Consider the following 14,967-nt stretch of genomic DNA (forward strand, 5'->3'; position numbering starts at 1 on the left):
TTAAATGCAGAAGACAAATTTGCTGTTAGAATACAATTCGTTGTAAGGTGCACTGACAAAATAAAGTGGCTTTCTTTCTTTTTTCTAGTCTCTTTCGGATCGAAGAATGTACCTTTTGCCATATCGTTTTCACCTCTCCATGAGGAAGGGTCCTGTTGTTCACACTAGCTCACAGTGCCCAATCATATTGTTGCTGACCCTCTAATGAAACCAGCAGGGCAGCATTCTGCCCATCATTGCTGACAATGGACTCCTCGAATTATTATATTCTACATACTTAAAGTATGTAGAATATACTGCATCTTATTCGGACTTACTACTGTTAGCATGTAGAATGTAGTGTTGAACTGCGTACTTCCTGTGTTAGACTTGGTGGACTCGCATCCGAGTGGAAGTGGCCCTTCGTAACGTCAGAAGAACTTTGCTGCTTTTAATTTGTCCATTTCGATGCAGCCTTTGCGCTTTATTGACTTCGAGTGTCGTACGCTTTGCAAAAAACATTCTATCATTATTAAAAATTGCAGTTGAATTTGCTGACGTCGGCTGCTGCTCCCGCTTTGTGGTCAGCGATATTGCTTTGGAAAGTTTTTCTTGGGCTGATCCTTTACATGGAAACGACGACAAAGGTGCAAAGGATTATTGGATGGTTTCGATCTTTCAGTGAACATAAGCTCTGTGTTTATTATTTTCACTGAGTATATGTATACTAACATGGTGCATACTACAATTTACATACTGATGTAGCATGATTTCAGGGAGCAGGCGGGATCGAACCTGAGTTCCCCGCACCACGGGAGACTACGTTAACCCGTTGAGTAAAGGGTCCGACCCGTTAGCCAGCGGGCTAGCAAGTCTACACATCCGTGGTCGTACACTGTTAGACTAGTAGTAGGTAGTGTGATTAGTTCCAGTCTGGACATGGTAAGAATGTTCCTTCACCTGGATGTACCACATTGTTGATAAAAGATACTGATACTTCAGAAACCATGTCTGGGCTTTAATCCTGAACTGGTTTTAACCTCTTCTATGACCTCAGGTGTAGGTTTCAGAAAACAGAGCTAAAATGGCATTCGACGTTACTCTCAACCAAACGTGGATTCTTGAGAGAGTCCTGTTAAAGTGACCATCTTGGTTATGCATGCCAGCGTTGTCCCATATGTGGTTTCATTAAATTTGCAAGATTTTTCATAGCGAATAGTACCCGGGTGAATACCACTGTTTTGCATACGCTTTGTATGTTATTATCGCAACAGTTTCATTTTAACGATCTGTTGAATATTCATCGTCAGTTTTATGACAGTTTTTTTTAAAAGTCCAAACCCCTCTTCTCTCTTTCGACCCCCCACCCCTCATCTTTCCCTTTGTGTCTGTCCTCCATGTCTCCTTGGCATGCCCAAACCTCTTTTTCTGTCTGTCTGTTACAGCAGTGTTCCCCCGTGTCTGTCTATCCATGAGTAGTTTGACTGTCTTTCTTCAGTTTCATGCGGCTGTGTTTTAATGCAGGCTCCTTCGTCAGAGAGAATAGGTTATAAGAGGCTAAGGGGGGAAAAAGTTGGGAGTGTGTGTGGGGCATACATTTGGTAGACTAGAGATGCCCCCAACTTAATTACCCATTTCTCTCTCTCAGACACTGATAGCAAATGTATGTCTTGATAAGAGGATTCACACAGTGATGGAGAAAATGGCAGAATGGTGGTGGTGGGGGGGGCATATAATGAGAGGGAGAGTCATAAAGTGAGACTATATGAGATATTTATTCTCCAGGAGCTTAGAAAATGGACCATGAACATAAAAATGGAAAGAAACAAAACAAAGCCATCACTCTAAATATCAATTTTGGTGAGATTCAGATCGCATCAGATGTTTGGTTTGTACGCTTGGAAGCCCTGAACAGTAATTCCTCACCATGTTGTTACCAAGCATCCAGTCTCGTCGCATAAAGAGTTGATAAACAAAAGCCGATTTTCTTTTCTGTTTAAAAGTTTAACCTGTGATGGTCTCTAGGCAGGTTTTTCGTTCTCTTTTTGAGCAGCAGACTGTGAACTCCTTCTTACATCTAATCATCCTCCTCTGCTGGATTTTGGCTCAATATGGAAAACGGCATGGATATCTCCAATTCAGATAAGTGGATTGCATTTGTAAGTAAAGCATATCGTTTGGGAACACTACTGGATTAAATGTCATCGTCATCAGCGGTCACTCGGGGTCGAGCCTGACTGTCCTCCCTCTGGGTCCTCAGGTGGGCGTAGAGGCTGATCCCGGAGCTGCATAATGGGAGGACGCCTGCACGTGACAGCTTTTTACGTGGAGTGGTTGATGCGCCTGCAGCCACCACACGGTCCTTGGCAGGGAGTGGCCAGAGTCCAATGGCATGGACAACCAAGACGATTGGGGACCACTCTCTGTTGCAGCCTTCATCCGCCATTGTGACCTGGAGACATCATCTGCCAGTTCCGCCATTGAGGTCTTTGTTGGATCGCACTTTGTCTGGAACCTCCGTCTTTGGTGACCCTACCAGGAGCCAAGCTCCGGACGGCATAGCTCTTGGGATCATTAGTACGCACAAGCTTCTCCACCATGGCAAGGTGGTGGTCCAGGAGAAAGGATTAAATGTGAGCTTGATATGGGCCACCTAACTTTGAGCGCTTAGTTATTGCTACATCGTGAGCATGAAAATGTCTTTCCAGCTATCTCCTTGTAATTCTTTTGTTGTTGTTGCATATTTTACGGTGGCATGCTACCTTTTGTTTTAATATGGGTGGAATGCTGGTGCAAATGCACAAGTACAGAATAGGATAATTGCTGTTCTTATGTGTGGCTTTTGTTGAAACTGGTCGTCCTTGCCCAAATTTGTGTGTGTGTGTGTCGGTATTTGTTTGAGTCCCCGATGACTGCACGTGCATGTGAAACAAACTGTTAGATGCCTAATTCATCCCGTGCCTGTACGCTGCAGTCACCTCCCGCCCGCAGAACGTCTTAAGCTCCGATTCGGTGGCAGAGGAGTGACAGAATAATTCTGCGGCTCTCTGAAAAACGGATGAGTGCGAGAGCAAGCGTTTGAGGAAATAACGAGCAGAGGAATCGCGTTCGATATCCCTCTCGCAGTCCCCCCCCCCAGCCTATTAGCGTTGTCATGGCGACACAGACTCTCGTTCTTGTCTTGGCTTCTTTCCAACTCTGTGTGTGTGTGTGCTTGTGTGTTGTTTTTTTCCTGTGTCGCCATTGATACACTGAACTAATGTGCACAAGCAAAACTTTTAGACTTTTAATGAGATAACTCTCTTCAAAGCAAAGGGAAGCAGCTAAGTGAACTATGAAAAAAAAAACACTCCTCATATCCCTCCACATGCTCGCTCCCCACCCACAGCACACAAGCAAAACAGCAACCAAAAAAAAAAAAAAAACGGCCAAATGAAGCCCCGACCGAGCCAGGCGTATCAAAGTAGAACACCAGTACATGATACAAAAATACACATGGCATTCAGACAGAGTATAAGCCCAAGCAGCCATGATACTCCAGCATGTATTAATGGATCTGCGATGAACTTTGAGGACTCTATTTTTCAACCTGAGTCCCATTTTCCTGTCGTCGGGTTGCAGAATGTTTTAAATTCATTCAGTACCGAGCGAGTTCACATCAGCCAACTGCTGCCCATCAAACTGTAGCGTAATCCTCCGGGGCGGTAGTGCCAGACAGATTACTAGCCAAATAGCTTTTTTTGTTTTTATATTAACAGGCTGAGGCTGTTGAAGTGTCTGAAAAACACCTTCGATTATGAAAAGACAAAACCGGCACCGTCGATCAGCACAGCGATCACAATCACCTCCTTCCCCGCAGGATTACAGAGTGAGACTTCTGCTCCGGGTTATAAATGGGTTGCTATCGCTGTAGTCTCACGATTGATATGGTGGCTAAGGCTCTCTACACTCTTTTCATACTATTCTAAAGCTTTTAGTACCAAAAAAAAAAAAAGAGCTTTTGAGCAGACATTTAGTGGGCGCTGTTGCCCCGAAGCGTTACATTACAGCTTGGTGTATAGAAGTTGGCTGATGTGAACTCGCTCGATACCGAATAAATTTAAAAGACTCTGCTACCCATCATTGGGTTTGATTCCCAGTGGTAGGAGAATAGAGCCAATGCTGGAAAAAAAGAGTTCCTTTAAATGCAATCAAGCATATTCTTGAGAGTCGGCAGAGATTTCCTCCTCAGACATTTAACAATAGAGCGTCCGGGTAGCGTGGCGGTCTATTCCGTTGCCTACCAACATGGAAATCGCCGGTTTGAATCCCCGCATTACCTTCGGCTTGGTTGGGCGTCCCTACAGACACAATTGGCCGTGTTTGTGGGTGGGAAGCCGGATGTGTCCTGGTCGCTGCACTAGCGCCTCCTCTGGTTGGTTGGGGCCCCTGTTCGGGGGGGGGGGGGGACAGCGTGATCCCACACGCTATGTCCCCCTAGCAAATCTCCTCTGTAAGGGGAAAAGAAGTGGCTGGCAACTCCACTTGTATCGGAGGAGGCATGTGGTAGTCTGCAGCCCTCCCCCGATCAGCAGAGGGAGTGAAGCAGCCACCGGGACAGCTTGGAAGAGTGGGGTAATTGGCAGGGAAAAAAACATTAACAATAGGTCCTCCTAGTTTGTCAAGTTGCCAATTTGTCTTGAAAAGTCTGTGAAAACACACTCAGCCCACTTTCTGACCGAGTATGGCGGTCCCGTATTAAGGACCCCTCCTGAAAACACCTCACTAAGTACATTGGACAAGTTCAGAACAGGCCCGATGCAGTTACGTTGCACAAACGCATATTCGTTGTTCCCGAAAAAGGTAAACCTTCTCCCATATCAGGGTGAACTTTTGACAGGAAACACTTAGCGGCAGGAAGTCCACGTGAAACCTGTCAGTGTAGGTCTCCTGATCTCTCAGGAAGTGGTGGCTTATGAAGCAGTGTCACCTTGAACCTGCTGTCCCAGTGCCTGGAAGAACTATCTGCTAGGCAGGATCCCCGATTTCTGCTGCAGCAAAGCAAACAAAACAAATTCCCCCTTCCTCTCCTCATACACCCCCAGACTCTTGCAGGCAAAGGCAGGACAGTCTCTCTTCCTTCTAGATGACAGCGACAATGTGAGGGAGGTAGAGAGAGAGCGACGGTTTGGACAGACATTTATTTTGTGATTTCATAAAATGTGTTACAATTCCTTTTCCAGTCAGTCTGATGATGCACGAGACACAAAGGTGAACGACATGTGCACTGTTTATGTGCAGGAGAAAGAGAAGAAAAGGAGAGAGACGTTGAGAGTGATCTTTATTGAAGGGTGGATTGCAGAAGCTGCTCAATGACCACTCAACATAATTAGAGAGAGAGATTGGTAATTAACACTGAAAGTGCTGCACAACAGATGAATTGGGACGGATATCAGAAATGCTAGAAATAATAATGCAAAAGTTTGTAAGATATCGTCAAATTCCTCTATCCTAATTACTGCATATTTGTGGTTTTGAAAGCTTGTTTGATGCTGTTGTCCATTTAAAGATATATTTATGTATTTATATTGCCGGTCCTTCGTCAGATAGCAATGTTGCAATACAACGACTTGGCCAACTTGAACATACCTGCATTTTCCCCAACTAACACATACATTTGCACACTCTGATATATAGTGATGGAGGTGCATTTTTCCAGTGAGATCCTGCTTTGCTATTACCCACATCCACACCTGCATCGGTGTTTGACGTGTTTCATCTGATATTCGTGTTCTCATACAGGATGTTACTGTCGAGCTTTGGCTCTAAATACAACATCTCCCCTGATCTGTTTTGCTCCCACAGACGTAGCCAAGCCGCTCACCTGCGTGGATGGCTGCTCGGGAGAATGAAGCATTTCTGCACATGTAGATGGCATAAAATCATCCCTGGACTGTAGAAAAATAAACGATGTTCATCTGTGTAAACCTAATGCTCACAAAGTTAATTGACCTATTAACAGCCATATACTTTGAGCCATATTTTAAAGTGTAGCATATGTAATCTATACGTCACTGGCTCTTTCCCAACTGCGGCTTTTATCCTGCTTCATAAATCATTGTTCTCTCTGAGAGCTGGCCTCCATGTTTACTTTTAATTACCCAAGTTATCATAAACGGGAATGGCGCATGGAGGGAGGCAGGCAAATTGTGAGGCTTGCCCCTTTTTTTTCTCTTTCCAGGTCTCTGATCTCTTAATCTTGCTCTGTATGTCAATACCGCTTTTACACTCTCCCATACATGTGCAGACACACACACACACACACTTTTGCACTCTCCCATACCCACACACACACACACACACTCGCTGGCTCCATATTCTCTCGTCTGAAAGAAAGGAAGCAAATCAGAGAGATAAGAATAGAAAATAAATTGATAGAAAGAAGCCTTTCCAGCCCTGTTCCTCAACATGCATTTCTTCTCTTTCTTCCCATCTCCAGATTTCTGAGGAATGGGCTTTTCTGCTTTTGCCAGTCAAAAATAGGTCTCAGCTTTCTTGACTGCAAAGCATCGTCACAAAAGGCGGCAGCGGGATCTATTTGATTTTGATTAGTCTGCCGTCTTAAAAAGCCCTTTCCCTCACAGCCCTATGCATTGCGAGTAAAAAAAAAAAAGGGGGGGGGGGCTTGAATAATGTTCACGCAAAGGTCCTCGACCCCAATTCCAGGCTGTCTAAATTGACTGCCCAAGTCAATTTCTGCCAGGTGGGGCATCCAGGAAGAGCGCATCAGATGACAGGCGTCTTTGTAAGATTACACCACCTCTGGGAAGTTATAACAAATTATGTTACTGCTTTCACCAAACCCTTTTAACTCTGGTTCAATGCCAGTAGTGTGTGTGTGTGTGTGGGGGGGGGGGGGGGGTGAAAGAATGGGGAATTGGGGTTCATATGTGTGCAATCCTTGTAACGGTTCGTAGTAAGATCTCCCCAGTTTTAGAGTGTAAAATAAGTTTTGTGTGTGTGTGCATGCGTGTGTGTGCCTTCTCCTGGATAGCCACTTTGCCATGGTGGAGAAGCGTTTGTGTACCAATGATCCCAAGAGCTATGCCGTCAGGGGCTTGGCTCCTGGTAGGGTCACCCAAGGCGGAAAGTTCAAGGGGGGGGGTTCCAGACAAAGCGTGATCCAACAAGACCACAATGGCAGTGAAGGCTGCAACAGAGGGTGGTCCCCAATCGTCTTGGTTCTCCATGCCATTGGACTCTGGCCAAGGACCGTGTGGGGGCTGCAGGTGCATCAGCCACTCCATGTAAAAAGCTGTCACGCGCAGGCGTCCTCCCATTATGTGGCTCCAAAATCGGCCTCTACGCCCACCTGAGGACCCAGAAGCGGCTACATGCTTAAGAAAGTGCTGGAGACGGTGCGAGAGGACCCGGAAGCATGGTGTGTGCATCAGTGCTAGGCTAAAGGCTAACCCCTCCAGACCAGCTCTCCCATCCATTTTGCTTACACTTACTGGAAAATAAACTGGAACAGCCATACAGCTAGATGGGCTAACATGCTACCGAGCCGACAGAGCATTATCTTTTGTCAGGTAAAATCTGTGGTGGTGGCTTGTGTGTGTACATTAACAAGAAATGGTGTGCAAACACTGCTCTCCACTCGTGGAGGTCACAATTGTCAAGTGCCGGCCATACTATCTGCCGAAAATTCACTGTTATTGTGGCTGTGTACTTGCCCCTGAGTGCTAATGTCATACAGGCACTGCGCGAACTACACAACGGCATCAGCAAACGGCAAACCACGTACCCTGATGGATTTTTCATTATTGCTGGGGATTTCTATCATGCAAACCTAAAGACTGTGTTTCCTAAATTTTATTGCCATGTAAACTTTGCCACCAGGGAAAACAACAAACTGGACCTAATTTATACTAATGACAAGAATGCACACAGAGCATTCCCCCGCCCCCACCTTGGAAACTCAGACCGCATCTCTGTTATGCTAATTCCAGCACACAGGCCACTTTTGAAACTTGCCAAACCGGTTCAGCGACAGATTATGGTCTGGCCAGAGGGGTCTATCTCAGCTCTTCAGGACTGCTTTGAGAGCACTGACTGGGGCATTTTCAAAGCAGCAGCTTCCTCTAGTGAGCACATTGATCTGGAGGAATACACAGTGACAGCCTACATCAATAAGTGTATAGACAATGTCACAGTCACCAAAACCATCTCTTCGCGGGCCAACCAGAAGCCCTGGCGCTGCTGAGGATCCAGAATGCTGTATTCAGATCCTGTGTTAAGGCAGCCCTCAAGACGGCAAGGGCCAACCTGTCGTGTGGCATCAGGGAGGCAAAAAGACAATATTCACAGAGAATCAACAGCCACTTCAATGATGGCAGAGATGCACGGCACTTGTGGAAGGGCATTCAGGCTGTCACTAGCTCTAAGCCTTCTCCTCAGACCTGTGGCAGTGCCCCCACCCTCCCAGATGTACTGAATGCCTATGCACAATATGAGAGACTGAACTACGTGCCAGTGGTTAAGTCTACATCCCTGGTGGATGACCAGTTGACTTGATAAAGACCCTCTCCAGAGTCAACCCATACAAAGCTGTGGGTCCAGACAGAATCCCAGGCTGAGCCATTAGGGACTGCGCTGAGCAGCTGGCAGATGTCCTTGCTGACATCTTCCAACATCTCGCTGTCCCAGGCAGTCATCCCCATGAGTTTTAAGTCTACCACCATCATACCAGTGCCAAAGAAGTCCCCTGTGTCCTGCCACAATGACTACTGCCCCATTGCACTGACTCCCATCATCATGAAGTGCTTTGAGAGGCTGGTCATGAAGCACATCAAGTCCAGCCTCCCCTCCGCTCTGGACCCTCTCCAGTTTGCATACCGCGCTAACCACGCCACAGAAGATGCCATAACCTCTGCTCTTCATCCAGCCCTGTCCCACCTCGAGAGAAAGAACAGCTATGTGAGGATGTTGTTCACTGACTTCAGCTCAGCTTTTAACACAATCATACACACCTGATCAGAAAGCTGGCCAGCTGGGCCTTAACACTTCCCTGGGTGCTGGGCTTCCTCATGGGGAGGCCACAGTCACTGCAAACAGGCAAGATCACCTCCAGGACCATCACACTGAGTACCGACACTCTGCAGGGCTGTGTGCTCAGTCTGCTCTTGTTCACCCTGCTGACTCACAACTGCACAGCATCATCCACCTCCAACCTCATTTTAAAGTTTGCTGATGATACTAAAGTGGTAGGTCTGATCAGCAACAACAATGAATCATCATACAGAGCGGAGGTGGATTAACTGGTGGCGAGGTGCAAAAACAACCTCTCCCTAAATATAGAAAAAACTAAGGCGGTTATTATTGACTTTAGAAAGACCAGCGCCCACCATATCCCTCTGACCATCAATAGTATGGATGTGGAGAGAGTCATCAGTGTTAGGTTCCAGGGAGTTCACATCACAGAGGACTTGTCCTGGTCCTCACATGTCACTACGCTCTCCAAGAAGGCCCAGCAGCATCTTCGCTTCCTGTGGTGTCTGAAGAAGGCAAATCTCCCCCCACCTGTCCTCATCACATCCTACAGAGGCACCATAGAGAGCATTCTGACCAGCTGTATCACTGTCTGATGTAGGAACTGCAAGCCTCCGACCGAAAATCCCTACAGCGGATAGTGAAGACAGCTAGGCCATCTGTGACACACGGTGCATCGGGAAGGACCCAACCCACCCTTCTCATAGCCACGTCACCCTCCTACCCTCTGGCAGGAAGTACCGGAGCATCTTTGCTGCCTCCACCAGACTACGCAACAGTGTCATTCCTCAGGCTGTGAGGTTGCTCAGCAGCCTTAACACTTAGACCTTCTATAAAATTACTTTTTGGTCTTCTTACTCTCTGTCAGGTGTGCTGGTGATGTTTAGATCTGTGAAGTAATTTTTGTTTTTAACCCTGAGAGCAGGATAAGTGGTTTGGATAATGGATGGATGGATACTTATTGTGTGTTATTTGGCTTTATGTGGCACTGGGGTCCATGTGAAATGTAATTTTGTTGTATGAAACATGCAATTAGAAGGCAATGACAAATAAAAGCAGTCTAAGTCTAAGAAGGATCCAGGAGGTGGACAGTCGTACTCGACTCCGAGTGACCGCAAGTGATGATGAATGATTGTGTGTGTTTGATGAGGAGGAACTCTGTCATAGACTGGGAATAGGATAGATGGTGTCAATTCATGTATGTTGACATTTAGGAGCACAAGGTTTTCTCTGTTTTTGGGGTGTGGTGTGACCGCTCTCACAAACACACACATACAAAAAGAAAAATCAACTTGCGCACACGCTTCAACCACTCCCACTCTTACCATGCTGACAGTGATTCACTTAAACACACACACAAGGCACCCAGTCATACACTCGAGTGTTGCTTTGGCTAATGCATGTGAGCACTCACTCTAAAACAAACCCACACAAACACGTCGCCTCACACACATTCGCACACTCTCGCAGCAGTGTTTCGTTTGTGCCTCAGCGGTGTTCAGAGTCTGCCAGGAACTAAAACGTCCCACCCTGCGTGGTCATTACAGGAATCTCTACAAAAGGTGTACTCACAAACCCACCAAGACAAGTTTCCAGTGAATCACCTGCGATAAATCTGCCCCCTACCGTCAATGAGGGTGAGGTAGAAGCTGGGCTCAGGTGTTAGAGGAAGCTGGAGTGCAGGGTGGGTACGTTGTTTTGAACATTAAGTGGGTAAATCGCACCACTGGGGGCGGGGGGGGGGTGTAATCCCACTGCACCACCCATGAGATGGAAAATGCCAGGCAGCTAGTTTGCATTCATCAAAAACAAAATTCTGCAAGACCCACATATTATAATTGTTGGATCATTCAAAACCTTCCCGATCTGTCTCGTATATCAGGAAAAACAGCCATTCTCCGTTTCTCTAACATTTTGTGGGGACATTTATCAACCATTTTTTTTGGGGGGAGGGGGCAAAGGGGCAGAATTTCTCATTAGGGGTGTCTGGGTGGCGTGGCGGTCTATTCCTTTGCCTACCAACACGGGGATTGCCAATTCAAATCCCTGCGTTACCTCCGGCTTGGTCGGGCGTCCCTACAAACAAAATTGGCCGTGTCGTGTCTGTGGGTGGGAAGCCGGATGTGGCTATGTGTCCTGGTCGCTGCACTAGCGCCTCCTGTGGTCGGTCAAGGCCCCTGTTTGGGGGGGAATAGCCCTTTCCGGATTGGCAGAGGGGCTGAAGCAGCGACCGTGAAAGCTCGGAAGAGTGAGGTAATTGGCCGGATACAATTGGGGGGGGGGGAAAGGGGGGGATCCCCCCCTCAAAAAAAACCAAACGGGGGACACAGGAGAGGAGATGGGTGAGATTCTGGGCTACATTGACCAAGTTGTGGAAGAGGCTAGCGTCCATGGCTGCAACACTGTTGATGTAAACCCAATTTCTGAGTCGTGTCATGCGTTTTGTCTTCCACAGTGGTATTCCGGGGAAAAAATGCGGGACCATTATTGTGAAAGCCGAGGAGCTGAGCAATTGCAGGGTGAGCATCAGCAGTCTTTAATTAACCGTCCGTGTGACGCACGTCCTCTCCGAGGGCTTACATCTACCTGCCTCTTTGTTGTCTGTCTCTTTATAGTCTTCTGTTTTTTTCTCGTCTTTTTCTTTGTATACCCCCCTCTGTTTCTATGTGTACGTCGTGGTCCATTTGTTTGTTTGTCACTCCCTCTCTATGGTTTTCAGCAGAGGTGGAAAACTCCAGTTCAGAAAGTAGAAGTACTATCCATGTATTTGCTCCACCCATGCACTAAACCAGCTGATTCTAATTAGCACAACACTTCAGCCAGGTCGGGGGACTGATTAGTGAAATCAGCTGGTTTAGTCCATGGGTGGGGCAAATACATGGTTAGTACTTCCTCTTTCTGAAACCGGGTTTTCCACCTCTGGTTTCCAGCCCAGTTTGATCAGAGGATTTGCGGTGGGAATAAGCTCCTTCATGGAAAAGTAGCTATCACAACTTTGGATCCAAATGTGAACTTTAAGTGATGGGAAAAAGTGTGTTCCTTTCAGTGTCAAGTTTCTCATTGCTTGTGGCATTCAGGTAGCATAGCGGTCTATTCCATTGCCTACCAACACAGGGATCGCTGGTGCGAATTCCTGTGTTACCTCTGGCTTGGTCGAGCGTCCCTACACACACAACTGGCCATGTCTGTGGGTGGGAAGACGGATGTGGGTACGTGGCATTATTATGAATCCCACGGCACTTCTAGGCAAGACACGCCCCATGTAGCATTCAAGCGCTAGGATTGGCCAGTATTTGTTGCCTCCATTGGTTGGGTTGGTTAAGGTTAGCTAATCGGAGGCAGAGTAGGGGCAGGTCTTTCTAGAATTCTAGCGCCTGGATGCTACGCAGGGCGTGTCTTGCCTAGAAGTGCCATGGGATTCATAATGACGCGGGTGTGTGTCCTGGTTGCTGCACTAGCGCCTCCTCGGGTCGGGGGGAGGGGGAATGAGCCATGTCTCCCTGGTGAAACTCCTCACTCTCCACACGTATCGGAGGAGGCATGTGGTAGTCTGCAGCCCTCCTTGGATCGGCAGAGGGGGTGAAAAAGCAACCGGGATGGCTCGGAAGTGGTTTAATTGACCCGATACAATTGAGGAGAAAAGGGGGGGGGTTCCCATCGCTTATGAAGTGGGAGAGGCGAAGCCCCTTTTTTATGCTTGATTTCAATCCCCACTTATAGCTAAGAAACAGTTTCTTCTTGCATAATGTGTCATTCTGGGCTGTAAGTAAAAGGAAGCTAATACTGAGTGACTGAATGATGAGCTTAAGGAGAGGAAGTAGAGAGGAGTGGGATGGGAGGGGTACCATTGGCAGCAAGACACACAGGGTAAGACCTCAAAGAGACCAAAAGACATGCCGTCTACAAATAGGAAAGATTGAGAGGCAAGAAGTTCCCGTGCATTGACAGTCGTTTTGTGTTGTACCTGTCCGTCAGGAATCGGTGATGATGCAGTTCTGCGGAAACAAGTTGGACAAAAAGGACTTTTTTGGAAAGTCTGACCCCTTCCTGGTTTTCTACAGAAGCAACGAGGATGGCACGTGAGTGGGCCCTACATCTCTCATCCCCATCTCCTACCACTCTCCTTCTCGCGTTCAACCCTTCCTCACAGCTGGAGGAAATTGCTTTTATTGACTTCCCTAGGCTGTGATGCTGTGCCCTCAGATGTGCATACCTTTTATATACATGTCCATGTGTGTGTGGGGGAGTGTGAAAGTATGTGTATGAATTTGTGACTGAGCAAGTGTGTGTGTCTGCGTTTGATCCACCCCTATGGGACCGTTTTCTTCCCTGCAGTGTGTGGCAGTCAGATAAGAAATCCTTGTCCAAGGGCTAAAGATACCAGCCCATGGAGTAATGAAATTACCTGATATCTGTGTGCGTGTGTGTGTGTCCGCCAGGGAAACGTACAGTGCATTCGGAAAGTATTCACACCCCTTCACTTTCCCCACATTTTGTTATGTTACAGCCTTATTCCAAAATCGATTAAATTCCTTTTTTTTCCCTCATCAATCTACACACAATACCCCATAATGACAAATTGAAAAAGGTTTTGTAGAAATTTTTGCAAATTTATTAAAAATAAAAAACTGAAAAAAAAAGAATTTAAGAATTTAATTTTGGAATAAGGCTGTAACATAACAAAATGTGGGGAAAGTGAAGGGGTGTGAATACTTTCCGGATGCACTGTATATGCTGCCACAGTTATCCAGCTGGGCCAACAGTTTACGGTGGGTTAGGCAGAAGTATGTGCGGTGGATATAGTCGCACCTCTCTCTCATGCACTCGGTTTCTCTTTGTCTCTCTTTCATGCTTCTGTATTTCTTGTCTCTCTTTCATGCTTCTACATCCGTATTTCTTGTCTACACTTGACTCTTTGAGACGCAAGCATCTCATTATACAGTTTCTCCTTCGTCTTTTCTTTCTCACCCTCGCTCTCTTTTTTTTTTTCTTTCCCTGTCATGGCCCAGCAGCCTGTCCAGGGTGTCACCCCACCTGCCGCCCAGTGACTGCTGGGATAGGCTCCAGCATCCCCGTGACCCTGAGAGCAGGAGAAGCGGTTTGGATAATGGATGGATTTTTCCTCCCCAGTTGTACCCCAGCCAATTCCTAGTCGCTGCGCCAGCCCTTTCTTTTCACCTGACAGTGAGGCGTTTCATCAGGGGGACGTAGTGTGTGGGAGGATAATGTTATTCCCCCCTCGTGCCCCGACTGACCAGAGGAGGCGCTAGTGCAGCGACCAGAACACATCCAGCTTCCCACCCGCAGACATGGCTAATTGTGTCTGTAGGGACGCCCGACCAAGCCGGAGGTAACACGTCTCTGTCTTTCTCTCTCTCTCTGCAGGTTTACCATCTGCCACAAGACGGAGGTGGTGAAGAACACTTTGAACCCTGTGTGGCAGGCGTTTAAGATCCCCGTCAGGGCGCTCTGCAATGGAGACTATGACAGGTCAGTCTGTTGGTCCATATGTACACTAAAAAAAATCTACCAGCTAAACCATCTCATGACAGAAGAACACCATGACAACTTTTCAATGGCCTGGATGAGATTTTCTGTTTGAGCACCAGACTCAAACTTGCCTCCAAATTCAGTGTGGGATTCACGTTCCCCCTTTACGGGACTTGTTGCTGGGAGATACATGATATGGATAAATATCAGTTTATCTGCTTGAACATGCAAAAATACTATGTTTAAGAATCCAGCTGAGGTTCATTACATTAAGTCGAACTTAAACTTTTGATAAGCCCGCATATATGTCAGACCTCGCCCCCCCCTTTTTTTCTCCCCAATTGCGCTTGGCCAGCTACCCCACTATTCCGAGCCATCCTAGTTGCTGCTCCACCCCCTCTGCTGATCCGGGGAGGGCTGCAAACTTCCACATGCCTTCTCCAATACATGTGGAGTCGCCAGCCGCTT

General features: G+C 47.1%; 1 protein-coding gene across 1 annotated transcript in view; it reads left to right on the plus strand.

Moving 5' to 3' along the window:
* LOC130108961 (copine-8) overlaps positions 1-14,967 on the plus strand; it is a 136,050-nt gene that overhangs the window by 70,733 nt on the left and 50,350 nt on the right. Inside the window, exons 7-9 of the mRNA XM_056275622.1 lie at positions 11,465-11,528; positions 12,985-13,088; positions 14,395-14,499. Coding sequence (XP_056131597.1) covers positions 11,465-11,528; positions 12,985-13,088; positions 14,395-14,499 — 273 coding nt within the window. The remainder of the gene's footprint in view (positions 1-11,464; positions 11,529-12,984; positions 13,089-14,394; positions 14,500-14,967) is intronic.

The sequence above is a fragment of the Lampris incognitus genome, chromosome 3, assembly GCF_029633865.1.
Source record: "Lampris incognitus isolate fLamInc1 chromosome 3, fLamInc1.hap2, whole genome shotgun sequence".
Taxonomy (NCBI): domain Eukaryota; kingdom Metazoa; phylum Chordata; class Actinopteri; order Lampriformes; family Lampridae; genus Lampris; species Lampris incognitus.